The 25,807-nt window shown below is 47.8% G+C and overlaps 1 protein-coding gene across 1 annotated transcript in view; it reads right to left on the bottom strand.

The window, feature by feature from the left end:
• The window catches only part of ZDHHC9 (zinc finger DHHC-type containing 9), a 40,564-nt gene that overhangs the window by 10,471 nt on the left and 4,286 nt on the right, over window positions 1-25,807 (bottom strand). Inside the window, exons 2-4 of the mRNA XM_019536280.1 lie at window positions 5,070-5,230; window positions 4,339-4,497; window positions 640-777 (exon numbers count right to left, since the gene is read on the bottom strand). Coding sequence (XP_019391825.1) covers window positions 640-777; window positions 4,339-4,497; window positions 5,070-5,230 — 458 coding nt within the window. The remainder of the gene's footprint in view (window positions 1-639; window positions 778-4,338; window positions 4,498-5,069; window positions 5,231-25,807) is intronic.

The raw sequence follows: 25,807 nt of genomic DNA, 5'->3' as shown, positions 1-25,807 counted from the left end.
CGGGACGCTCCAGCTGCAGGCTGGGACCAGGGCTGTGCCAGGGTCTTCCCTGGTGCATGGGGGCTGCACTTAGGGCCGGTGGTGGTGCTGGGAAGGAGCTACGGTGAAATTTGAGGTGACTGAAGCTCCCCTCCCCACCCCCAGAGGTCCCCTCCCAGTGCCGCTAGCCCTGAGCGTGGCTCCGCAACCCCAAGCGCAGCCCCCATGCACTGGGAAGAGCCTGGTGCAGCCCCGCCCCAGTCCGCAGCCTACCTCATCCCCCCTGTGCAGATCTGGCCCCCCATCCCCAGTGCCCTCCTGGGTGTGCGCAGTGGCGGGAGCCACTCTGCACACCCCGGACATGGCGCAGCTCCATCCTGCATCCTGCCCGGGCACCACCTGCCCCAGCCCCAGCTCCAGCCCCACTCCCTCCCTCACCGCAGGGAGATGCTGATCTAGCCCACCCCCCCAACCACAACAGACTTACCAACTGCGTGAAGCTGTATTGGAAATTGGATTGGTATCAGCTGATGTGCCACCTTAAAAATCTGCTATCATTATTGGCCCCCAAAATCTCTAATCAGTGCACCCCTGCTATTCTGATCTCCCCCACTTGGCCTCACAGAACCACACCCCTCTCCCACCAGGACCAGGACTTACTGAGCGCCACGTAGACGATGTTGAAAGTGAAGATGTAGATGGTGAGGAGTGAGAGCGAAAGGATGAAGAGGTAGAAGTAGCGATAGTTCCTCTTCCCCACGCAGTTGCCTACCCAGGGGCAGTGATGGTCAAAGCGCTCTGTGGGAGTGGGAAACTGATGTCAGCACTTCTAGAGGATGGAAGGGCAGGGAGAGCAAAGCCCTGCCAATACAACTCCCAAGAGCAGCACTGCTGCCAAATGCTTCTGAGGTACACAGTACCAGAAATGACCTCCTGGTTATCAGGGTCAGTCTCCTGATCACACACAATTCATTCATACATGTTTCAAGGTACAAACTGAGTTTCTTGCCCCCTCTCCTCCTATTGGGAGGCTGTTCCAGAATCTCACTCCCCTGATGGTTCTTCTCATTCCCTGCTTAAATTTAACCAAGGCCAATTTATACCCAACAGTTCTTATGCCAACCTTGTCCTTTAGCTTAAATGGCTCATCTCTTTCCCTGATGTTGCTCTCCAAGATACATAGAGTACACAATCAAATTCCTTCTCAGCTTTTGTTTTGCCACATTAAACAAGCCACACTGTTCTAGTCTTCTTTCACATAACAGTCCCTCCATTTCTCTGATCATCTTAGTCTCCCTTCTCTGCACTTCTTCCACTTGGAATTCTTTTTACGAACAAGGGTCATAAGAGTCAAAATAAGGGTCAAAATCTTACACAGCATTCCAGAAGAAATCTCCCAAACTTTCATGGTAACATGAATACTTCCCTTTTCCTACTGGAAATACCTAAGCTGGACAATGGGCAAGGAGCTTCTCTTGGTAGAAAGTACCTTTAGATTGTGATGGGATTAACCCTTCAGGTAGGCAGGATCCTTGGAGATGGAAAACACTTTCTAACTTGCTCCTCCCTGATGGAACACAGAAAAGGCTTCCCCCTTGAGCTGCAGCCTTTGAAAAGTGACAATTCCAGTCCAGACTGACACTTCCTGCTACAAAGAGAGTTTCAAGCCCCCCTCCCATCTACTCTAGAGTGGGAGGGTAGCTATCACTGCAAATCTATATATAGCACCCTGGTGAGAACTCATGCTCTAGTGAGACTAGAAAAAAAAAAAGGGGCTGGAACAGCCCCTCCATGGAAGACAGAGCTTCAGAGGCACAAGAATGAGTAATTTTCAGACTGATATTTGGCTCCAGAGATGTGCCTTCAGCACCTTTCCAGTTATAGCTTAGATGATAGTTTCCAATATTAGTTTCCACAATCTTCATTGCACCTACTGGACATACGTGTTGTGATGCAGTCCTTAATGATGTGTTTATATGCTATTTTCCCCCAGGAGCTGCACCATTCAGTACACAGGATGGTCCTGCTGTGGTGGTGAGGTTAGGGAAGAGCTGTTCAATTTCCTCATAACCAGGGGCCACATACAGAAATGGTGTGGTCCCTGGGCCACACACTGTGCCATCCATATGCTTCAGGAGCAGGCCTCTAGGAGTTCTCCCCCCCTCCTCACCACACAGACAGTACTAGCACCACTCTAACACTACCCCCCAATGTTGCACAAATGGCGCACAGACCCACCACATGACTATGGAAGGTAGAGCTGCACAGGCTTCACGGCCTTATGCTGGCCTCTCATGGGCTTCACGTGGCCTGCAGGCTGTCAGTTGGACTGCTCTGAGTTCAGATATGCAATGAAGTGCACAAGGAAACTTTCCACTCCCTGTGCCTGTAGAAGTATCAGCCTTACATACTGCAACAATGTTGTGAAGATTAATTAATCTGTTTGCAAGGCACTAGATGCTGCAGTAATGATACCAAAGAAAAACCCATGCAGAAATTAGTAATGGTCTTCAGAGCAGGATTTCCATAATGTGCAGTAAACACAGGCGTAAGGCCACTCACTGGCAACCAGGATAAAATAGTGAATAGTTGCTCACATAGTCCACATGGCCAAATTATGCACTGAAAGAGGCAGGAATCCTATCGAAAATGTATCATCTGTTGATTAATCATTTGCATACACACAAGTGGGGAAATTAGAGTTGAATTAAAGGCAGGCTTAATTGCGACATTTCCTCATTTTTGATTGCACTTTTGGACTTCATAGCTTTAACTTTGTAGCCTAAATTATATATTTTTCTTTAACTTAAGTTTCTTAGGTAACATCTTAAAGTCTCTAAAAAAAAAAAAGTCATCCAAAAAACCCTAGAAGTTTAGTCATGAAGCAAGTTTTGGAAACCCAACAGGGTCATCAGCAGGGTTGGAAACTTTTGATCCATCACAGAACCCTCTGCCATTTGAGTTAAGGTTGAAACTGACACAGCATAACGGGCTGTCATCCTCTATGTACCAGCACTCTGGGGGTGTTGGTGGAAACTAGACATCAATGCTGTGCCAGTGGGTTTCAGATATTTGTTGACAGCACAGGATGGCAAAACTCAAAACCCCTAGTTTCCATTCCGGGTCTGGACAGACCCAGGTCTGCAGGTAGACCCTTCTGCAGCATCTCTTCTAATCTGTCCCTGCCCCAGCCAGATCTCCACCCAAAACCAGACACAGTCTCCATCTCAGGGATCCTGGTTTTCCCTGATAAAAAAAAATACCAAATTCTCTGCTAACCGCCCCCCCCCCAAAAAATCTGTGATTAAGATTAAAGCCCCTCACCCCCACAGCTCCCCCAGCCCTGCTGGTGCCCCTCATTCCCCACCCACAGTCTTGCTGGTGCCCTTCACCCCGCACCCACAGCCCCTGATCCCCCAGCTGCCAAGGTTACAGACCTGGGTCCGCAGACCCCTGCTCCCACTCCCCCCCTGCTGTGGACTCGGGTAGGCTGGCTCCCCACCACCACATGCACTCCCAGTGCAGAGCAGCAATGAGGAGACCCCTGCACGGCCCCACTATCTCCACCTGCACTGGGTCATGCCCACTGGGCTGCGGAGGCCCTGAGGGAGGGAAGCAGGACGGGGGCCCAAGGCTGCACCCTGCACCTGCCCTGGGTACAGATCTGGGGGGGGTGCAGGTCCCTCCTGCCCCCTGGGAGTGCATGGAGCAGCAGGAAGCTGGCTGTCTTCTTCCTCCTCCCCCACCACCCACAGCCCCATCCTGCTCCCTGCTGGGGCCCTGCAACCATGCACTGCAGCCCCGGGCCCCAAGCCTCACCACTTTGGGACTGGATACTTGGATGACAAGAGACTCAGTCTCAACTCCGTGCCCAGGTTCTTCATTTAATCTTTCTCCCCTCATGCCTCCACACTACTCTCCCTCCCATGCTTTTCATCCAGTTCATTTCTCCCCCTACACTCTTCCCCTCAATCTTTACTATAATCTCCCTCCTAGGAGCCCAGTCTCAGTCCAGAGGTTCCCACTCTAGTTTCCCTTACTAACTCCCAATCTCATTCTCCTCTACCCTTCCCCCACCTTGGTTCCAGCCTCTCCCCACTACCCTGGCTTCCAGTTCAAGTCTCAGGTCCTTGTTCCCTTTCCTTTCACCAGACTGGCTTTTATTCCCTCTGCATTCAGATCAGACCCCTTCCTCCTCCACAGTAGTTGTGTGGCCATAAGCTCTCCGCTTACACAGGATAGACAGAAAACAGCCCCCCCGTACTATGCCAATTCCTATGTCCCTGGTGCTGCAGCATAAGGTATGGCTGTTACTCTGAAGTTTCCCACTGGACAGAGACACTGGGCTCTTTTCCTCACCCACACAGTTGTCACAGATGCTGCAGTGTGAAGCACGGGGAGGCCGGAAGATCTTGCATGTGTAGCAGTACTTCAGCTTCACAATCTGGTTGTTGATTTGGAAGTTTTTAATACGTGGGGGTGGGCGCTGACCCTGAGGCACACTTCCATTTGTCGCCTCTGAAAGCAAGAGCAAGTCAGGCTCAGGACGGTTATTTTAGGAACAACTGCCATCCCATCCCATCCCATCCCTACCATGAAGGCCAAGAGAACCTGCTGTGCCTAGAGCCAATAGCTGCAGCTGTGCTCACTGAATCCAAAGCCAACCTCAAGTGCGTGGGACCTGGAGTGAAGGCAAATTACTGCTAAGATAGGCCTGGGCCTGTGTGCAGAATGAGTTGCAGTCATTCCCCTCCCCAGCTCCTGCTCCCATTCCCAGTCAAGAGGCATTCGCGTGCTGCTGCAGGAGGAGAGGAAAGAAGCCATATGAGTTTGTCCCCTCATTTGGGCCAGGCACACAGCACTGGCACATAAAAGTAGTATTTCTAGTGCACACTCCCTCAGCCACCCCATACCGCTGTTGGGCACTCATCACTTATCAGGTCAGCAGGAGACATGATGTCAACACACTCCTGACACCAACTTGATAGGCACCAGGCACATACACACACCCTCCTACCCCAAGAGCAGCAGGGAAGGTACACCAGCTCCACACCAACACAGACTCTGCTGCCTGAAAGCTTTCCACTCACCAATCTCCATTTCAATGAAGGCTGCCTCATCAGGCAGAGCTCTTGGGATCACCCCAGGATCACTGAAGCTTGTCCGCAGAAGTGTGGCCATTGCAAACAAGAAAAGGACCACTGCAAAGACAGGGATGGCTGGAGACAGCTGAACTGCCAGGTATCGACACCTGCAAAATGGGAAAGCCAGGAGATGCTGAATCAAACAACAGGCCCAGGCAAAAATAGCTCCTCAAAAGACAAGGCATTGGACCCCAGACTCAGCCATAGGAGAGATCTCAAACTGTTCACACAGGCTGCATAAATATCTCTGGCAGTTGCAGCAACTACTTATGTGGAAAGTCTGGTTAGTAGGGGTGTGTGAAATGGGCTGCATCTGATTTGGATTTGGCCCGAATTGGGGACAGTGATTTGATTAGTTCATTTGGATCACTGTCCCAATTCAATTAGGCCAAATCCAAATCTGAAGATTTGATGCTAATTCAGAGAATCAGTGATTCAGCCACAGACACAGCTTTAAATGTTTTTTCTACACACTTGGAGGTACCAGGTGCAGCTTGTGAACGCTGGGATGGCAGGGTGGATGGCATGTCCCACAGGTGCCCCCCCCAGACTCAGGAGGCACCAGTCACTGAGACAGGGGATGAGGGGCCCCTGTGCGCTCCTCTGTGGACCCAGAAGTAGACTGTTAGTGCTTTTGGTCTACTTATGGGTCTCCTGCTCAGCACGCTGGGGACCCCCCCACACTCCCGTGGGATGCTCCATCTGCCTCACCATCTCAGCGTTCATGAGCTGCCTGATACTTTGAGGTATGTAAAAAAAAACCATTTAAAGCTGTGTCTATGTCTGAATCATTCAATCTCTTCAAACTGATTCGGAGGGTTCCGATCGTATTCAGAGATTAAAAGGTCTCCCAATTCGATTTGGAGATTCAGCCGCCAAAACAGGCAGAATCTCCGCTGAATCAAATCAGCAACCGAAGCTTTGTATAGCCCTACCGGTTATGGAGGTACTGTTATGGATTCTTAAGTTGGCTGTAATGCAGGAAATGCGTTTTGCTCTTTATTTTGTTTCTGAATCACACAAAAGTGGAGACAAGGGCAACCAGAACCACATAACCATCCAGCTCTTTCCACAGTTTGAGAATCTCTGTTACACCGGGGGGCTACGCACTCAGAGGTAGTATTATTATTATTTAGATTCATATTATGTCTAGAAACAGAAGCAATTAAAATGGGACTATTCCTAAGAGAAAACCTCACAGGGCTCTGTCCTTTTAAGAAGGCAGAACGTTTGGGATTACCGCCCCTGCCCAAACAGTTTTGCTTCCACAACTTGGAAAGCAATTCCTGCAACATTAACTACAGCCTGTACCCACTAGATCTGGATTCACTTCTAAACCTTTGAAGTTGTTGCTGAAAAGGGCTTTCAACCCCCCCCGCAACCTACAGATACAGGATTTGAAACTTCCACAAGGATTATAAAAGCAAATAAAACACTCACTCAGGAAAAGTTCTCCTTCATACACAACCACCATAACTATCTTGACCTGTCTGGGATACCACCACTTTTTGTCATTCTTGTGGAAGAGGCCACATCTGCCTGAACTACAGGAGATTAAGGCCTTGACTACAATAAGATCTGCACTAGAGTAAGGACATTGGTTTAGTTATATTGGCATCAGTGCCCTTTCACCTTCCTCTATGTAAACCAGCTATCCTGGTACAAAACAGGGCTTGGCATAAAAAGAGATGCAACTTCTGAAGTCCTTTAAATGCAGCAGCATTGCCGTGCTTCTCCCCTTGCCTCATGGCACACAGGTGGGTGGGGGGAAGGATGAGCAGATCAGAAAGACTGGATCAGAGCACTAGAGGGTACTGGAGGATGGAGCCCTCCTCATCATGCTCTATACAGTATTTGCATGTAACAGGAAACATTTCATTTGCAAATAGTAATGGTTTCATCCAGGGTTATTTCTGGAGCACTTCCGCCATTTTCAGAGCACTTTAAAGGGTGTGTACACCTTTCTGCTTCCCCTTTGAAGTGCTTTAAGTGTCACATCCAACCACACCCTCAAACAAATGAATCTCAGCTTGGTAATGATGTGGTCACATACTACAGGTTTTCTTAAAATAGCAAAGACTAATTAGAGGAAATCTATGCTGTCAGCCTCTAATTGGGATTGCATCCCTGAAAACAAGGATAAGGCATTCAATATATCATGCATCATCCTTGGACATCTGCAGCAAGGAATTCCCAGATTACTACAGCTAGACAGGCTATACTGAAGGACCATGTGAACTGAGAATCATGTTATGTTGTTGCATCAGGTGTAGGGACAATGATTTTCTCAAATAAAAGGACAAGGCACTTTTCATGTCCCTAGCTTGTACTGCCATACTTAAGAATGGGCCATGAACAAGAATAGCCAGCACCTCAAAGTATCAAAAATGTTTTTCCAAACCAAAGGGGCATATATTGTAGTCTCCAATTCTCAAAAGGGCTTGTGTCCCCCCAACAATCCCAAGGCTGGAAGGTGGGGGTAGCTCCTCTGACAGCTCACAAAGGGGAGCAATGAGCCAGGTGCTTCTGAGATGTCCACTAGAATTCTATCCAAGTACTTGGCTGGAGTGAATATACCTACATGGCAGCACATGATGCAGGAACTATTGTCTGCTTTTACATATAGGAAATGGAGACACAGAATATATAAAATGAAAACTAGTCACTGTCTCCAAATAGTTTAGTTTAAATCAATCTGGCACCTTCATGGAGGAAGAGTCCAATAAACAGTGCCAATAGCCCATTGTCTTGACCCTTCTTTTCCTTCTTCATTCCATGCAAAGATTTCATTTTGTCGCAGTATTTGTCAGGGAAATGCACTGCAGCATTTCAGTGCCTTGCAGAGGCAGATATGCAGGAGGAACTCCTTCAGACATACACAGCCTAGCCAAGCACACATTTTGATTGTAAACTGTCACTTTCATTAAAAAGCTAAGCATATAGGCATGTATTTCAATAGGAGAAACATGAACTCTGTGGACAAAACTCTGGAACACCCTTAACCTGCCAATGTTAATGTTTATTGTAAAATTTTTTCTGAAAGAATCAAAGACTAGCAAAATTCTGTTACGAATAAGTTTCATTGCCACATCAGACTAAACTGGCAGGACAAGCTCTTTGTTTATGGAATCGCAGCACTCCCTGTATGGGCTTCCAGCAGGATTTAAGTGTGATACACTGAATTACACAGAAGCTCCTTCTACCACTTAATCCAATGCATTTGCCAAGTGCATTACACATTTATGGGTATTTGCTGGACAGCAAGAAAACGTTGACTTAAGGTTCTTGAATTCAAACTTCCTTCTCAAAATCAGGAAATAAGTAGGTGTACTGGTCAGAGCCTAGCAAAGTAGAGACCTGGCAAGTTCATCTCCTTCGGAAGAATAGGCAAAACTGTGCACCATACTAGAGACAAGAATTCTATTCTCTGCCTGAAGTGACCTTGTGTAACTTCCCCTTCTCCCTCCCCTTCATTTTTCAAATACCCAAGAATGATAACTGCCTCTTCCTTGGTCAATAACTGTTATGAAGTAAACAGAAATATTAACTTCAGGCTAGCAAAAGAAAAAGACTTGAATTGTTTCCTTGCTTAGTCCTGTGCAACCTCCCCCAAAGCACAAAACTGCATGATAGAAAACGGCCCTCACTTTTGCACTACACGGGAATGTAATTCCAAAGAGACTCCAATCATCTGCGCAACAAACAAATTCAAATGACCTTGTCTCAACTTGGTTTAGGAAACTACTTTTGAGCTTGGCACTAGACCTCACCAGAAGCATCTCAGAGACACCACTTCTAACATCTCTTGTGGCTTCAGATCCCCATTAACTCCTCAGCTGCAGACAAAACACTCTATAAGAGTATAAAGAGTCATTTGTAGAGTTTAATGAGAAGAGAATTTAGATGACCTTCCATGGTCCCTTTTAGTCATCTGTTTCTATTCTAAGACTGAACTGTCACAGAATAGAAATAGAAATGATATGACAAGACAGGGAACTCTAATCATACCAACCTGTATGACAGGTAGTCAGATATTGGGGTTTCCAGGTTGGTCTATAAACACATTTCTTGCAGCATGGAAGCCATCTGTAATCCCATACTTCAGGCTTCTGGCTACTTGTCAGTTGGGGTCAGGAAGGAATCTTTCCTCCTCTCATTAAGGCTACCAGTTTTGGGGGCAAGGAGAGTACACACTTTCCTCTGAAGCACCAGGATATTGGCCACAGCTAAGGCTAAAGGGTTTTGACTGGGGGGGCACTGATACTTGTGCCAGTACTAGGAAACCTAGAGGTTTCTGGATAGAGGGTCTTGCTATTCTACTCAGGGTCACAAAAATCACCAAGTCTAGGGACAAGGAAATTCCTCCTCCCTCCACAAAAAAAGCAAACTGCCACAGACTCTTGGGCTTTCTGATTTCCTCTATGGCATAGCACATAGTTCTTTTCCTAGGGTTTTCTGAATGTGTATTAACCAGCTATTTCTCCATTACTGCAGTGGCAAGACATTGACAGCATCTTGGGCTCCTCTGCATTTAGCTATGGCATGTTGTAAGGTGTTCTTGGCGTTTAAAATATTGTTCTTGAAGTTGTAGGTGAATGCAGACGTGATCTGGAGACTCCCTGCTTGGCTAATAAGTTCCTAAAAAGGCAGAGGACTGAACTCCATGGCCCAGAAATCCCCTTTTGATCATTAACCATATAATATCACGTCTTCCCTGAACCTTACTAAGTCCTTGCCTTGAAATACTTCTTGTAATACTGAATCATAGACAAAAACTACAGAAGAAAAAAAATCTTGCTACATTTGCATTTGCTGTCTTTCAATTTCATTGACTCCACTTGGCATTTTGGAGCAGAGAACAGAAACCTCCAATTTCTCTTCTCCAGACCACAAGTTTTTGGCACACTTATTATGAGGTCTCAAGTAATACCTTTCCCAAGGGACAGGAATTCTGATCTTTGCACTCTTCATACAAGTTCCCCCTGCTCTCTGGTCATTGTTGGTTGAGTCTACCTAGTGCTGCAGTGTCCTGTCTGAGGGGGTGACCAGCGTAGCAGTAGAGAGAAGCCCCACAACAGTACAAAGTTCTCTGTTAGTCCACCCATCCTTGCATTCCAACGTCGTGTGTGCCAGCTGCAGCTGCAAATTAAACAGAAGTCTCCACAGACCTGTTCCAAATCACATGCAAGTCTCTCTCCCAAGCAGATACAATTAATTTGGAATCTGGTAAGGTTGGGGCTGGCAATACAGGGCGCACAAAACCACTAAATCTGTCTGGCCTGCAGAGCCAAGAAGCTTCAGTGGTAGGAGGCTCCACTTCCCCACCCCCCAAAGGCTAGGCAAAAGCAGCAGTGGTTGGTTCACAACACCAGCACACCTCAGACTGGAGCTGGATTACTCCAGCCCCTGGTTTCAAAAAGTTGCCAACTACAGATGTGAAAAATCACAAGCAGAGTTTTGACCCCAGAAAGAAAAAAAAGCCGAAGAGGGAGAGGAAGAGAGAAATTGCTTGGGGACTCTGCTACAAATCTGTGTGTGAAAAGAGCTCAGGCAGCACAACACTGTAAAGCACAGCTAACAGATGAATTCTTCTAAGTGGAGCTTGCATATTCAGACTCGCAGGGATGTCATTTGGCCCCTCTTCATTTTAAATATCCAGCAGAATGCACACATGCCCCTCTTAATCCTTTCCTCTGCGTTTCTGAAAACACTTTTTGACTACTTCCAAACCTTCTGACATGTCCTCAGAGCGGGGATTTTATAGGACTCCTAAGGGGGGGGGGGAGCGGCAGAGGCAGGGAATAATGCAGAGGCCACTTTAAAGAAACTTCTGCATCAAAGAGTTTGATATGAAGCACCCCAGGCACAGAGGTGGAATTCTGGGAGGCCTCACCAAACAGACATTAGGACTAAAATATCTGATCCAGATACCAAAAAGTAAGGATCGGGAGTTCTGTAAATGAAGCGTACAGTGCTTTATATGGCATCTTTGCAGATTTCAACTGGAATAAGCCTAAGGCTTGTTCAGGGAGGACACATCGCTCTGGCAGAAAGTGGGTTCTGATGTTGGTCTGAGGCAGAGGTTGGTAACCCCTGGCATGCATGCCAAGTGTGGCATGCAAGGACATTTTGCTTGGCACACCATAGTCAGTCCCGGTTCCGGGTAGCTGCTGCCAGCAACAGAGCCTGGGCGGCTCCCAGTAGGGCTTGCAGCATCCCAACTAACTGCTGGGAGCAGCACAGGATCCCGGCTGGCAGCAGCTTCCCAGAGCTGGGGCCGGCTGCAGCCGGGAGGCACCAAACAGTTGTGCCGGACTCCGGAATCAGCTCCGAACCAACGCATGCAGGCATGCCACAGAGCAAGTGGTGGGGAGGGGCCCCAAGACCCTGCCTCTCCTCCGCTCCTGGCACAGAGGTTATGAGCCTGGCACAGCTGTTTGTAGCCAGCCCACTACATGCGCCAGTTTGGAGATGATGCTGGAGCCTGGCACAGCTTTTTGGAGCCTCCTGGCTGCAGCTGGCCTGGGCTCTGGGAACTGCTGCCAGGCAGGATCCCGGGCTGCTCCCGGCATTTAGCTGGGACACTGCAAGCCCTGCTGGGAACAGCTCAGGCTCCAGCAGCTACCTAGAGCTGGGGTAGCTGCTGACAGCCACAGAGCCTGGGCTGGGAGGCAGGGGCATAAGCAGGGCATCCTGCCATGTACCCCTTGCCCCCATTTTGTTTTTCTGCCATACCGGCACTCCGGCACCTTCCGAGGTAGGCATTATGGTGTTTTTCGGCTCACAGGCCAAAAAACATTGCCTACCCCTGGTCGGAGGAATAATTCACGCAATCCTATTAAGCCTCTACTCTGTTTGGCTATTTAGATGAGGAGTGAAGAAATACTATGACCTATACAATTAATTGTATAGGAGGGAGATTACAAAAACAATTTGAAAAACTTCTTTAGATGCTAAGAATACTTTGGCTTATTACATTAGTAGGATCAAAGCAAGTAATATTGACTTCCTTTTATTAGGGTAAGGCTAGAAAAGGGCACTGGTAAAATGAATTATTTGGCTGATGTGGAATCAAGATATTGTACTACCTTGGGAAGAAATCCAGACCCAAGTTTACTCCTGTGAAAGATGAACAGTAGGTCTGTCATGAGGGCAAGTAGTTCATGTCCTGATCTGGCTGATGGCATGGCTATTCTAAAAATACTCAACAGAAAAATAAAACAAAAAACCCCCCAAAACAAAACGCAGGCTCAAAAAAAAGTATCACGAACTGCATTAAGGCCAAACTGATATCTAATGATGGAGCCAAGTCCTTTACTGTTGGAAATATATAAAAACTCATCCCCTCATAAAAATCTGACTGTAAAACGGGCAATGATTAAAAGATTTGTGAGCGTGTGATATGCTGCTATGAATACTTCCAGAGAATATAGAAAGATCTGAAAGCTTTAGCCACAGAAGAATATAATCAGAATAACATCAATGTATCTAAGTTTCTTACTTATCCAAGTCACACATGTAAACCACTAACATCAGAGTATCTATCTTCTTACTCTTTTCCACCATTTGTCAAAACTTGCTGAACCTCTAAAAGGTACAAGGTTTCAAATGCCTATACCCCATGAGAAGTAGTAAAAGCAAATCTCAGGTGACAACAAGGCTGCAGAATTCAAGACAGTACGTCAAGTAACAATGAAAAATACTTGCACATTCCATCAGATACATGTAAGAGATCTATTCACCAGTCTTCTGTCACACTAAAGGGGTTATCACACTCGTCGTCATGGCTGAATCCTATCTTTATCACCCTTGGTATGAGGCAGTGCAGAGTATTACCTAAGACACTAACTCAGGAACGGGCAATTATTTCAGCTGGAGGGCCACTTCACAAATTTTGGTGAGCTGTCGAGGACTGCATGGCTAGCCCTACCCCCTAGTCGCCATCTTGTGGCCCTAAGTCCCACCCCCTAATCCCTACTCTTGGCCACTGGAAGTCCCTCCCTTTGCCCCCCAGAAGTACTGCTTTTGGGAGGGGGTAGTATGGCTTTGGAACTGGAAGTTACACTTGGTCACGTGGTCTATGCCAGGGCTAGGCAATGTTTTTTGGCCAGAGCGCTGAAAAAACCACAATGTCTACCTTGTAAGGTACTGGAGTGCCAGCATGGCAAAAAAACCAAAACTGGGGCAGGGGGTATATGGCAGGATGCACTACATATTAATACAGTTAATCATAAATATTTCTTTTTTATGGTAAGTGCCAGGTTTTCTAAAAATTCTAAACCTGGTGACAATAAATAAAACTTCAGAGAGAGAGACAGAGAGAGGCGCGCGGGGAGAAGCAGGCGCAGGGAGAGGCACTGCAGGTAGGCTGGCCTGGCCGGGCCCTTGGGGAGGTGGCAGCTGGAGGAGAGGAGTGGGGGCTGTGCCAGAGCTCCACAGATCTGAGCCACAGCTGGGACCCCAGCAGCACCTAAAGTGGAGTCTGGCCCACACAGGTCCATGGGATGAGGTGCAACCACCCTGTCTGCGAGAGGATGCTGCTTGGCAGGGGCAGGACGTTGGGCTTGGGGGGGCTCCCAGCTCAGCCTCTGTGCACACTGGGCTCAGCATGAGTGGGGTGGAGTCCCTTGGGCTGAGACAGGAGCTCCCGGGGCTCTGTGAACAGCTGCAAAAAGATGCGCACTTACCTACATTGGCCTGGCCTGCCCAGTCCCAAGCAGCCCGCAGCTCAGCTGCCGCTTCTCCTTGCTGTTGCCAACTCAGCTGGGCCTGTCACATTCTGAGCAGCATGCAGGGCAGCAGTGGCTGGGCCAGCTTTGCTGCGTGGGATGGGATGGGCCTGGCAGGGTCAGCACCAGAGAGAAGCAGCAGCAGCTGAGCTGTGTGCCACTTCCTCGCATGCTACTTGATACAGGCTCAGCCACAGCTTTACCTCTCTGGTGCCAACCCGTTCTGAGTGGTGCAGAGAAGCAGCACGTGGCTCAGCCAGTGCTGACCCGGCTGGGCCTGTCCCATACCAAGTGACACACAGCAAAGCTGGCCCAGCCACTGCTTCGTCACATGCTGCTTGGGAAGAGATGGACCTGGCCGGGTTGGCACCAGTGAGGAGGAAAAGCAGCTGAGTGGTGCATGCTCCCGCCACTCCCTGGGGCCCCCGCTGCTTTCCGCAGCAGCTTCCTTCTGCCCCCCCCACTTTCTTCCAGCTTGACCCCAGAAGCACCATGGGGCTTCTGGGCACTGGGCTGTTCCAGCAGTCCGTTCCCCCTGCCCGCCTGCATCCAATCTTACCTTACTTTCCACTTAGACGGAGTGGGGACGGGACACACCACGCCAGGGTCACAAGGCCAGAAGCCACAGAGGCTTCTAGTTTGGAGCTGAAGGTGGGACGGGGAAGGGAGTAGGGGCTAGGGGCGGAGTAGAGCCAGGCTCCTGCTGCCACTGGCTGCCTGTCATCTTTGAGAGGCAGTGAGGGAATGATAAAAATTAATTTTCTAACATTTTTAGAAGCCCCACGGGCCAGACAGAATGGGCTGGCAGGCTGAAACCAGCCCATGGGCCATATTTTGCCCACCCCTGCACTAACTGGTTTTAAGAGAGGCACAAACTTTTGCAAGAAAGGGGGACAGGTCTGTTCATCCTTACCAAACTCATGAGAAAGATGTCCAGTGTAGCGAGACTACCCACTCTTGAGCTCTCCAGGAAAGCTGGCTGTACTTTAAAGAAGCCTTACTGAGAATGCAGGAACAAACCATCCTAATGTGCAGGAAGACTAGTAGAAGACCAGCTTGGCCTAGCAGGGAACTCTTCGGTAAACTAAATCACAAAAAGGAAACTTATAAGAAGTAGAAACTCGGACAAATGGCTAGGAAGGAGTGTAAAAGTATTGCTCAGGCATGCAAGGATGAAGTCAGGAAGGCCAAAGTGAAATTGGAGTTGCAGCTAGTAAGGGATGTTAAGGGTACAAGAGAAGGATCAGAGAAGGTGGGAGTCCCTTACTGAATGGGGGAGGCAACCTAATGATAGAGGATGCAGAAAAGGCTGAAGTGCACAATGCCTTTTTCACGTCAGTCTTCATAGGCAAGATTAGCTCCCAGACTACTGCATCTGGCAGCACAGTTTCGGGAGGAGGTGAGCAATCAACAGCAGTAAAAGAACAGGTTCACTGGCCATCATCTTTGAAAACTCATGGTGATCAGAAGAGGTGCTGGATGATTAGAAAAGGGCAAACAATCCCTATATTTAAGACAGGGAAAAAGGAGGATTCAGGGAACTCCAGCCTCATTTCAACCCCTGGAAAAATCATGGATTCCTTGAGGACCTGCTCTACTTCTAAGCACTTGGAAAAGAGGATTAGGAACAGTCAGCATGGATTTACCAAGGACAAGTCATGCCTGACCAACCTGATTGCCTTCTACGATGAGATGACTGGACCTGTGGATGCAGGAAAACCAGTGGATGTGGTATATCTTGATTTTAGCAAGGCTTTTGATACAGTCTCCCACATCATTCTTGGAAGCAAGCTAAGGAAGTACAAGCTGGATGAATGGACTGTAAAGTGGATAGAAAACTGGCTGAAGCGTCAGGCTCAAAGGGTAGTAATCAATGGCTCAGTGTCTAGTTGGCAGCTAGTATCAGGTAGAGTGCCCCAGGTGTTGGTCCTGGGGCTGGTTTTGCTCAATATCTTCATCAACAACCTGGAAGATGGCATAGAATGCACCCTCAGCAAGTTTGTAGATGACACCAAGCTGGGGGTAGTAATAGATACGCTGGAGACTAGGGCTAGGATTCACACTGACCTAGATAAAATTGGAGGATTGGGCTGAAAGAAGTCTCATGAGGTTCAACCAGAATAAGCGCAAAGTCCTGCACTTAGGACAGAATGATCCCATGCACTGGTACAGACCGACTGGCTGAGCAGAAGCTCTGCAAAAAAGGGCCCGGGGGTTACAGTGGACAATAAGCCAAATATGAGACAACAGTGTGTCCTTATTGCAAAGAAAGCTAACGGCATACTGGGCTGCATTAGTAGGAATGTTGCCAGCAAGGTCAAGGGAAGTTGATTATACCCCTCGATTTACCACTAGTAAGGCCACATCTGGAATACTGTGTTCCGTTTTGGGCCCCCCACTACAGAAAGGATGTAGACAAATGGGAGAGTCCAGCAGAAGGCAAGGAAAATAGTTAGGGGGCTGGGGCGCACGGCTTCTGAGGAGAGGCTGAGGGAACTGGGCTTATTTAGTCTAAAGAAGGAAAACACTCTGGGTAACATTAACATGTTCCTAGAGGTTGTGGACTCTTCATCCTTGAAGTTTAACACCTGGCTAGACAAAGCCTTAGTTGGGATGACCTAGTTGAGGATAGCCCTGCTTTGAGGAAGGGGCTCGTCCCCGAGGTCCCTTCCAACCCTAATTTTCTATGAAAAACACTCTGCATTGTTGGATGGCACAGAGCAGTCTAAAAACATGTAAATGTTGAATGCCAAATACTAAAACCGATTCTCACTCATACAATGTACAAGATCTCTGCTGAACAGATCTAACATTTTTTGCCCTTAACTGATTCCTCTGCACCACGCTGGATACTTGCCCAAGTGGTGCAAAGAAGAAGTCAAGTTACCAGGCTAGTGTATGTGCCTTCCTGCTGGTTTAGGTAATATGTTGCCATTTTGTTGTCTGATCTGTGATACCCTGCCCAACTTCCTCCTGGATGCAAAATAAAAAAACTGAGAGCTAAGCAGATTGCCCTGAACTCCATTATAGTTACATGGAATATTGCTCCATTATGTTCTTTCCTTGCCAACTCTAAATGATCTCAAAAACTGTTATTCCACTGAGATGCATTCCCTACCAACTCTGGGAAGCATCCATTGTGATTGTTAATGATGGAGCTTGAGGCTGAACAAGGATAGCTGAATTTCACTCAGAATGATCAACTTCAAAAACACACTGTCCAATTCATTACTGTCCAGTGTTGCAGTTTTGGCAATCCAGGTTTCACAACTGGATTTATTTACTTCCTTTAGAACAGTAGTCTCCTAAGTGGAGTGTGCAAGATGATCCATTGGGGTGCGGGAAGAAAATATTAGAACTTCTATTTATATTCATTTTTTCATCTCATCCTTTTTTAATTTCTATTTGTTGTGTATGTTTTATAATGTACATAATATATTAGTACATGTATATAATTTATAAATAAATAAACACATATATTGGGGGTGTGTGCTCAAAAGTTTTTTACTGATAGGGGTGCGCGATCAAAAAAGTTTGGAGACCACCGCTTTAGAATAAGGACAGGCAGATCCAAGCAACTTCAATCATGGCTTGGCTGGCTCCTGTCTCAAAAGTTGACAGCAATGGAGTCTGTAAGCTTTTCAGTCTGATGTGATGACAGAGGAAACCTACTTGGCAGCCACTTTGGAACCGGACTAGGAGGAGTCAGAAGAACCACAAAACAGAAAGCACCTGTCTTGCCATTCTTAGAGTAGAAACTAGTGTTTTTTTCCCCCTCAGGTCAGATCCTTTAGTAATATCAGAACCGAGAGACTGCAGTCAAAATTTCTTAAAGCAAAAGGCTTGTGGCCTGTTTTGACACTGCTTGGACTTTAAAATGCTTTAAACAGGATATTCTTGCAAGGAGAACCCCAGGCATCCCAAACACCACTTCTCTTAAGGGCATCCAACACCAGAAAGATTAGTGGACACTAGACAAGACATGCTTTTTAAAAGGCAGGTTTTTTCACCCTCACTTCTAGCACAGAACCAGGAACTGGAACCAAAGACCTCTCTACAAGCTATACAAAAAAGATGTTTTTTCTAAACTAACAACTGATCTATTCTCAGCCTAAGTACTACCAAAACAACATAAGGCGCTACAAAGGATCCAAACGCAGGGAGAGTCGCATCTGGCAGCTGCTACCCTAATAGTGCTATAAGCTAGGTGCCTTGATGCCTCTGTATTATCATTGTGACCACTGTCGCTTCTGGTATTGTACGACTTGCGTGGTTTTCCCTCCTAAAGGGGGGGAAAGTAGAGAAGGGTTCTTGGATATTTATGCACTTCAAAATCTATTTCTAGTCCTTACTGAGTTGCTTATGTTTATTTTCTGCTGATGTGCAGGTCCCTTTGAGGGATTCCTAGCTAGTCTATCATTTCCACCCCCCAGCATTAATTTCCTTACTAGCTCCTTGTTTGATTAATAGTTTTCCACACTAATCTGACCAAAGATTGTGAATTCCCCAAAATGGGAATATGTTGAAGAGAAGAAAGCTAGTTTCTCTATTGCAAACATGGTTCTCATCCTCAACTGGAGACACATCAGCTCTCACAGTGCACTAATACTGGAGACTAGCAGCACAGGCATGAGCAACTACTTGCTGCAGGACAGTCTTACTGTCAAAAGTGATTGCCTGGTCTTTCCGTGGTGTACTTGAAATGGAAGTTCTAGGGAACAACTTACATAATATTTTCAGCACCATTTTGGGCTGTGCCAATTTCTACATGGAAGAACAAGTAGGATTATTCCCGAAAGTCAAAGTGATGAACCTGTACCTTCGCAAAATGCTTCTATGCCACTCGCCCCAATATTTTCCACAGAGCAGAAAAAGGAAGTTACTGATTAACAGGGGTGCACCAATAAAAATTTTATTGGCCGATACTGATAGCCGATTATTAACCAACCATGTTGGCCAATGCCAAACTGATATTTAGTAATAATAAAAAGGATTTTAAGCTACTGACATAAATAACATTTTTTAAATATATAGCATGCTCCAGCAGCCTCCTTTGTCTCGTGTATCAGCATCCCTGCACTTAAAAATGTTGGTGGGGGTGCTTGAACTAAAGCTCATTTTTAAGCATGCTGATACACAAGATGCAGGGACATCTTAATTACACCAGCTATCAGAGCTGTTCTCGTTAAAGCGCAACCCGCCCCCACCGCTGGACCTCACGTAAAAGTGCCTGCACCAGTTGCACCAGGTGGGACTGGTCTAGGACTGCCTGCAATTAGCTGCGTGGAACCCTTTAGCCCTTACTCTTCTGCATGATGCCCTCGAACCCCAGCCTGTAATCCAGATCAAGAGGAAGGTAAACAAGTGGCAATGAAAAGGAGGCAGCAGAGGGCTTAGGAAGCATCTCTAACATGTGCCATCAAAACCCAAATGTTGTTATGATGGGAGATGAGGTAGGAGGGATCAGAAAGTCAGTTTCTTTGTATGCTCACACAATGCAGAGTTGGAAGGGGCAGTGCCGGAAGGAAGAATGGACTTACTACAGCATGTCTGCAGGACTGGAACTAGTGGAAGCAAAGCTTGGAACAGGATAGGCAGCCACCGAGGGAATGCCCTTGGGACCTTCAATGAACGGAGGGTCTGTTTTAGAACTGTTAAGTGCCCTCAAAACGGTGGCAATCCACTGAGCTTTAGACCTTTTTTTTTTTTTTTTTTTAAAGGAACCTAGAGCCAACTAGCCCCAACAACCTTCACAGAATTATAATAGTAGCTATGGAGAGTAAATACTATGTCCACTGTATTCAAGGCAGCTTTGCACACAAGTCTCGCTTCTGATATGAAACAGCCCCTGAAACCTTACAAATGAACACAGCTGCAAAGCTGACTAGACAATCTTACAATTCAGAACAGACAGTTCACAATTCGAACAATAAATCTGCTGAGGAGTAGGACCTTTGTGCTGAAGAAGTTCAGGCATCCGGGATCCATCTCAGTTCCAACCACAAGCAAGGAAGGTGCTGGGTGTGAATAAAAGCTGAGTTCCTTTCAAAAGAACTCTGTGCATCTTACCAATGAGCTTGTCAATTGACATGGACAAGGTAAGGGAGATCAAGGGCAGTGGTTCTCAACCTTTTTTGTACCAGGACCGATTTGTAAACATCAATGGCCAGTCTCAGCCCAGTGCCCCTCACTCCCAACCTGCCCCTTGCCTCCAGGCCACAGCCCCCCACAGCACCGTGTGGTGGCAGCTGGGCAGCTGGCTGCACAGCTCCAGGCATGGCTCCACGGCAGCATGGGGAGACTGTGTATGCAGCAGCTGTCACGGCCCCACAAGTAAGCGGCAGCAGCCACCACATGCGAGCCCCCCTGCCCTTGCAGCACCCATCCCTCACCACCGCTGCAGAGCCAGCCATGGAGCTGTGCAGCCAGCCACATACGAGCCTCCCCTTGCCCCGGGCAGCCAGCACATGTACGCAGTCCGCACATGGTGGACACTACCACACTGTGCCCCACATCGCTTGCCTGTGAAGCCCCCTGCAGAGGGGCACCCCTGCCACCACCCCCTGACCCTGGTCCCTGCTCCTGGCTGTGGTGTGCTGCCTGGGGCTGGCAGCACCTCCCCCCGCTCCCTCAGCCCCCAACCATCTTCTCCAGCCCTGCCCCACAGCCCCCAAGCCCCACTTACCTCTACAATCCAGGGGCAAAGGGCATGGCTCTGTGGTAGCAGTGCTTGCCCGCAAAGCCCCCCCAGCCAACATGCAGCCGTCACCACTCCACACCAGCGCAGAGCCAGGCAGCCAGTCACAGGGCACAAGTGGCCACTGCATGCAAGCCCCCATTTCCACCTCCCAGCTGGGCAGCAGATATGTGGCCTACACACGGTGGTTGCCACCACATTGCCACTGCTGTGCCCTACACCACTTGCCCACAAAGTCGTGCAGGTGGCCATGGGATGGTAGCACAGGGGGCAGTGGCAGAGTTGCAGTGGCGGCCTCCGTGTGTGAACCCCATCAGGCCGGTTGGCATGTGTGTGGCCCGCAGAGTGGCACCCCTGCCCTCACCCCCTGCCTCTGCTCCTGGGAGTGGGCACAGGGGCATGCTCCCCCACTTCTTGATCTACACCCCCAGCACCTTCCCCCCCCCTCCGCCCCTCCCCCCACACACTTACCTGCTGGGGTAGGTGTCAGTGTGTGCCTCTGTCTCAAGGCCTGTGCCTGTGGGTCTGTTGTGAGGGGCACCAGGAGGGCTCTTGAGGCTGTGGGGGGTGCGTGCAGGACACCAACAGCACTGAAGGGAGCTTTTAATTTTTATCACGGGTTTTGGATTTTTTTTAAAATCGGAGAATTTGCAATTTATAAATCAGAGAAAACCAGGATCCAGGGACAGGTCATTGCTGTTTACAAATGGGTCCTGGTACAAAAATGGTTGAGAACCACTGTTCTTAAAAACATGGGCTGACAGTAGGATAGTTTTGTTACAATATGAGTGCCATATTCAAAGCATGTGATTGATGCAAAGTATCTGCCAATGAATACATATACAGATGTCTCCACAATTTCCTCCGAGTAAGGTTGAAGTCCCTTGTCATGTGTCCGAGATGAAGGAAGCCTCTGGGTTCCTCCAACAAAGAGAGAGATGGAGAAGCACCACCTAACGAAGTTGATAACAATCATGTCCTGTCATTACACTGGGGGCAGGGGAGGGGACAAGTATGCCAGGGTAACAGGGAACCTCATGGACTGGGAAGTGGGAAGGATCAATGTGCACTTGAAGGAGAGGGAAGAACATGATCCTGAACTAGGGGTGCACCAGTAAAGATTTTTGGGGCCAATATTGATGGCCAATTATTACTAGCCATATTGGCTGATACCAATCCAATCACTGATACGCAGCCTGGGAGCTTGGGGAACAGCGTCCAGCCAGCAAGTCTGTGGGGTGGAAGGGAAGCAGACTGATGCTGCACCCCACAGCAATGGAGGGAGTGGGGCTGGGGCCAACCATCCAGAGCAGGGCAGGGTGCAGAACAGTGCTGTGGCTCATCTGGGAGGTATGAGGGTGGCTCCCGCCACTGCACACACCCCAGGGGAAGCATGGGGAGCATGTGCCCCCTGGATCTGTGAGCAGGAGGGAGGATAGGCTGTCCGCTGTGGGCTCAGGGCAGATGGGGGCACTAGGGAGCTACAGCCACCCCAAAATTCACTGTAGCTTCCCACCCCCACAGTGCTGCCACCACCCACTCCAAGCACAACCTGGGCCCAGCCCCACCCCAGCCAGAAAAAGGCCAGTGCAGCCTCAGGCCCCAAGTGTGCAATGGGCAGCCCACCCTTGCCCCATACAGATCCATGGGGGCAAGCACCTCCAATGCCTCCTCCAGGGTACACAGTGGCAGGAGCCACACCCCACCGGACAAGCTGTGGCTCCATCCCATGCCCTGCTTTGGCTAGGCAGCACCTGCCCCTGACCCGCTCCCTCCCTTACCATCAGGGCCTCGAACTGCCCCTCCCCACGCTCCTTCCCTCCCTCATGCCCCTTTCTCCCTACAAACTTACTAGCTAGATGCCGCTCTCCACAGTACCAGGCTGCATTCGTGCTGTGGCTGCGCGTATGCATATAGCATTTAATCGGCGACATTATCGGCCACATCAGCCAAAAAAAGCTGATTGCCAATAATGTCAGTTTTCCTTTTATTGGTGCCAATGTTACTGGTGATAATATCAGTGCACCTCTACCCTGAACAAACACAATACTGAGTTGGTTCTGTCAGCACATGCAGTCTGCAAGCACAAAGGGGCCAAGGAGTTAAAAGGGCTGGTTCTGAAATGCACTGGGCAGATATTGGGACCATGGTGTTGGGTGCAATTGTTTCCATGAGGACTGTGACATCAAAGCCCTAGACAACTGAAAAAGCAGGATCAGAACAGAGTCACCCTTAGTGCTAGAATGAGAACCAAAGAATGCCACAGTAAAAGACAGCACCAAGAGACCAGGAGAAAAGACAGGGGGTGCTGCCAACAAAGTCAACGGGACATTCCAAGTATCTGGACATCCGACCAACAGAAATTCAGAGATAACAGTGCTAAGATAAACACACCCATGGTCAAGACATGCTCCACATGGATCCATCCGTGTCAATCATGAACTCTGTCATGTTAGGAGCTGAAGATTACGATGCCAATTTAGAGAACCCTGTCCATATCTCAGCTTGGGAGTTCTCCTGGGATACTGAGTTTGATCAGCAGTCACTAACAGACATGAGATCTGACATGCTTTATAAGAATCCAAGGATATTCTCTACGGGTAGACATTCTCTGGGACAGAGGGGCATTCAGTCCTGGAACTGTGAGCCTCTGCCACATCCTCATATGACCAGGAGGTCTAACACCTTGCCCAGACAGTAACTACCCTGTCCTGAGAATGAGTCTGCAAACTGACAGAGCTGAAGGAAACCAAGGAACAGGGACATGCGTTCTATTCATGAGTGCACAGAGAGACATTGAGGGGAGAGGCTGGAACAAGTACTGTGGAAGACTTTGGGGGGGGGGGGAAGTCTTCAAATCAAAAGGCTCATAGCCTAAGCTCATCCAAATGGGAGAATATGTGTGTGTGGAAAACTATTTAAAGAGGCAAGCTTTCTGGAGAGACGGTGTTGGAAACAAGGACAGAGGGATACCTTAAGTTTGCTTTCTCCTGGAATTCTGAAGTGAATCCTTCTATTTCTCTGCATCTTGGGGAGTGTTCATAGAAGAGAACAATATCTTTCCCTGTGTTTGTGGGACTCAGCAAGGACATAAGCAGGCAACAGAGACTTCATATATGGTCAAGTGCTGGGGAGTGCAGTAGTTCAGCTACAAAGCAGTGATTTTTTTCATCAGCTTCTAAACATCCAAAGTAGTAACACAATAGGAGGTCCCAAGGACTCCATGAGGTCTCCAAAGTAAAGACAGAAAGAGCAGTTTTCCTGCTGCCAGGAAGACGAGAAAACATTTAGAACCTGAGTTTACAGGTGCACCAGGAAAAGAACTGTAAAGTGGAAGTGCTGTGACTTGGAAAACAGAGGAGATGATCTAAAAAAAAAGTCAGAGTACATAGGGAGGAGGAAGAGAGACAGGCAGACAGACTTGAACTAAGTGAAATAAAATATCCATCAAATTCATACTAAGTACTTAGGGCCAGGAGATTCATTCCCTTTTTCGCTTTTCACAACCTGACAAGAGAACAGGAGGTGTGTTACATAACCCCATAAACACAAAAATTCCTGGGAAGAAAGGATAAAGAGCAATTGACAAACTCTGCGGAAAGGAGATATAATGGAAGAGGCCAAGCAAGTGGGAGAGAAGCAGCGAGTGTTTTCAGGATACAAAATGCAAGTTAGAAAAAACCCTACATATGTCAAAAAGACAAGTGAGAGAGAATTCAGGCACAAAGTGACAAATAAAAACCTAAATTTACTAAAGCTTATTTTAGCCCAGCTTTGTTTGCTTTAGAAAAGTACCACTATTCATTTATAATCATGCTGATGGAAAAAACAAGACATTAACAGACCCAATAGAATGTGAACTTGCTGCCTTTCAAATATACCTGGTCCATCCAGATATGCAGTTTTAACACCAGCCAAATAAATTCAAAAGGGATAATTCTGGCCATAGAAGGGAGCCCACATTTTTTCCCATTAGTAAAAATACCATGGAAGTTGAAACTGAACTCTAAGTACAGTAGCCACAGTGCTGGAAGTATAATCCTGACAGGGACCCAAAAAATGCACAAGAATGTCATAGAAAACGCACAAGAATGAGATAATTTCAATTCTACATAGAAACGACTTCTGTTTAAAAACACTTGTGGCTTGACCCAGTTTAACAGCCAGCTGTAGGACTTCTCTAGTAGGCCAGGTTTGGGAATCTGCAATGGGAGTGCAGTTAGGTGTATATACAAGGACAAAATATGGCTTGTCTTCTCATCCAACTCAGTCACTGCTACCTCTATTTACACACATGCAGATAGGCAAAGAAAGCCTACCCAGACCTGGCAAGTGGCTCCCATTACCCACCCACCCTTGATTTGGCAACTTATGAACTGGCCTCCAAGGATTCCTTCCTCTTCACCAGAAGGAGAGACAAGATGTTCAAGGCCTGGAGCAGGGCAGAAAAAAAACAGGGAAACTTCAGGACCCTCTCAACTTAAGCAAATACCAAAGAACAGAGGCCATTTCAGTGGCAACATTCCAGAACTTACTTTAAAAGGAACTCTGCAGAAATTTAGGACATACCCAATCCTGATCTTCCGCAAAACATCCCCAACAAGACTGCACATGGGTTTGCACTCTCTATCACCATACCTGCAGTTAAGCACTTGGCTTCAAACACTGGCTGCTTTTGGGGAGGGTCAGAATGCAAGTCCCCTGCCCTTTAGCTCTTGTGGGGGGGGGCGACACACACACAGAGACAGAGACAGAAACGTCCTTAACATGTATTAGCTAACCTAAAGCAATGAATGAGACAAAATCCTAGCAAATACAAGGCAGGGCAAGTCACTAATTTTATGCAAAATTACTAGGGTGAACTAAACACAAAATTTTACCTCAAGTCTGTTGGGTCCATTTTTTCACGATGCCAACAAGACTCTTGCGTCTCCCTAGGCTTGGCCGCCCCCTGTAATCACAGGGATTGCCCAACTGAAGTCTAGTTAAATTTGTATCCCAGCTCTGAAACCAGTTCTAGATGATCCAAAGAAAGGTATAAAAGGCATTTTCTATAAACTGTCCCCAAGAGAAGCTGTTTCCCCTCCCCACCATGAGTGCTTTTGGCTTAAACTATCCCGCTTCAGAGTGTATAATCCATACACATTTTAACTCAATACTCACTCACCTACGCTCACGTAGGTTCTTGGCCAGAGTGCAGGACCTCCATCTAACCCAGGAGGTGCACAGCCCCACCAGGGGAGACGCCTTGTTGGACC

Source organism: Crocodylus porosus, unplaced genomic scaffold (assembly GCF_001723895.1).
Source record: "Crocodylus porosus isolate Cpor-Errol unplaced genomic scaffold, CroPor_comp1, whole genome shotgun sequence".
In the NCBI taxonomy this organism is placed as follows: Eukaryota; Metazoa; Chordata; order Crocodylia; family Crocodylidae; genus Crocodylus; species Crocodylus porosus.
The sequence above is the reverse complement of the archived record's forward strand: the minus strand, read 5'-3'. Positions and strand labels throughout refer to the sequence as shown.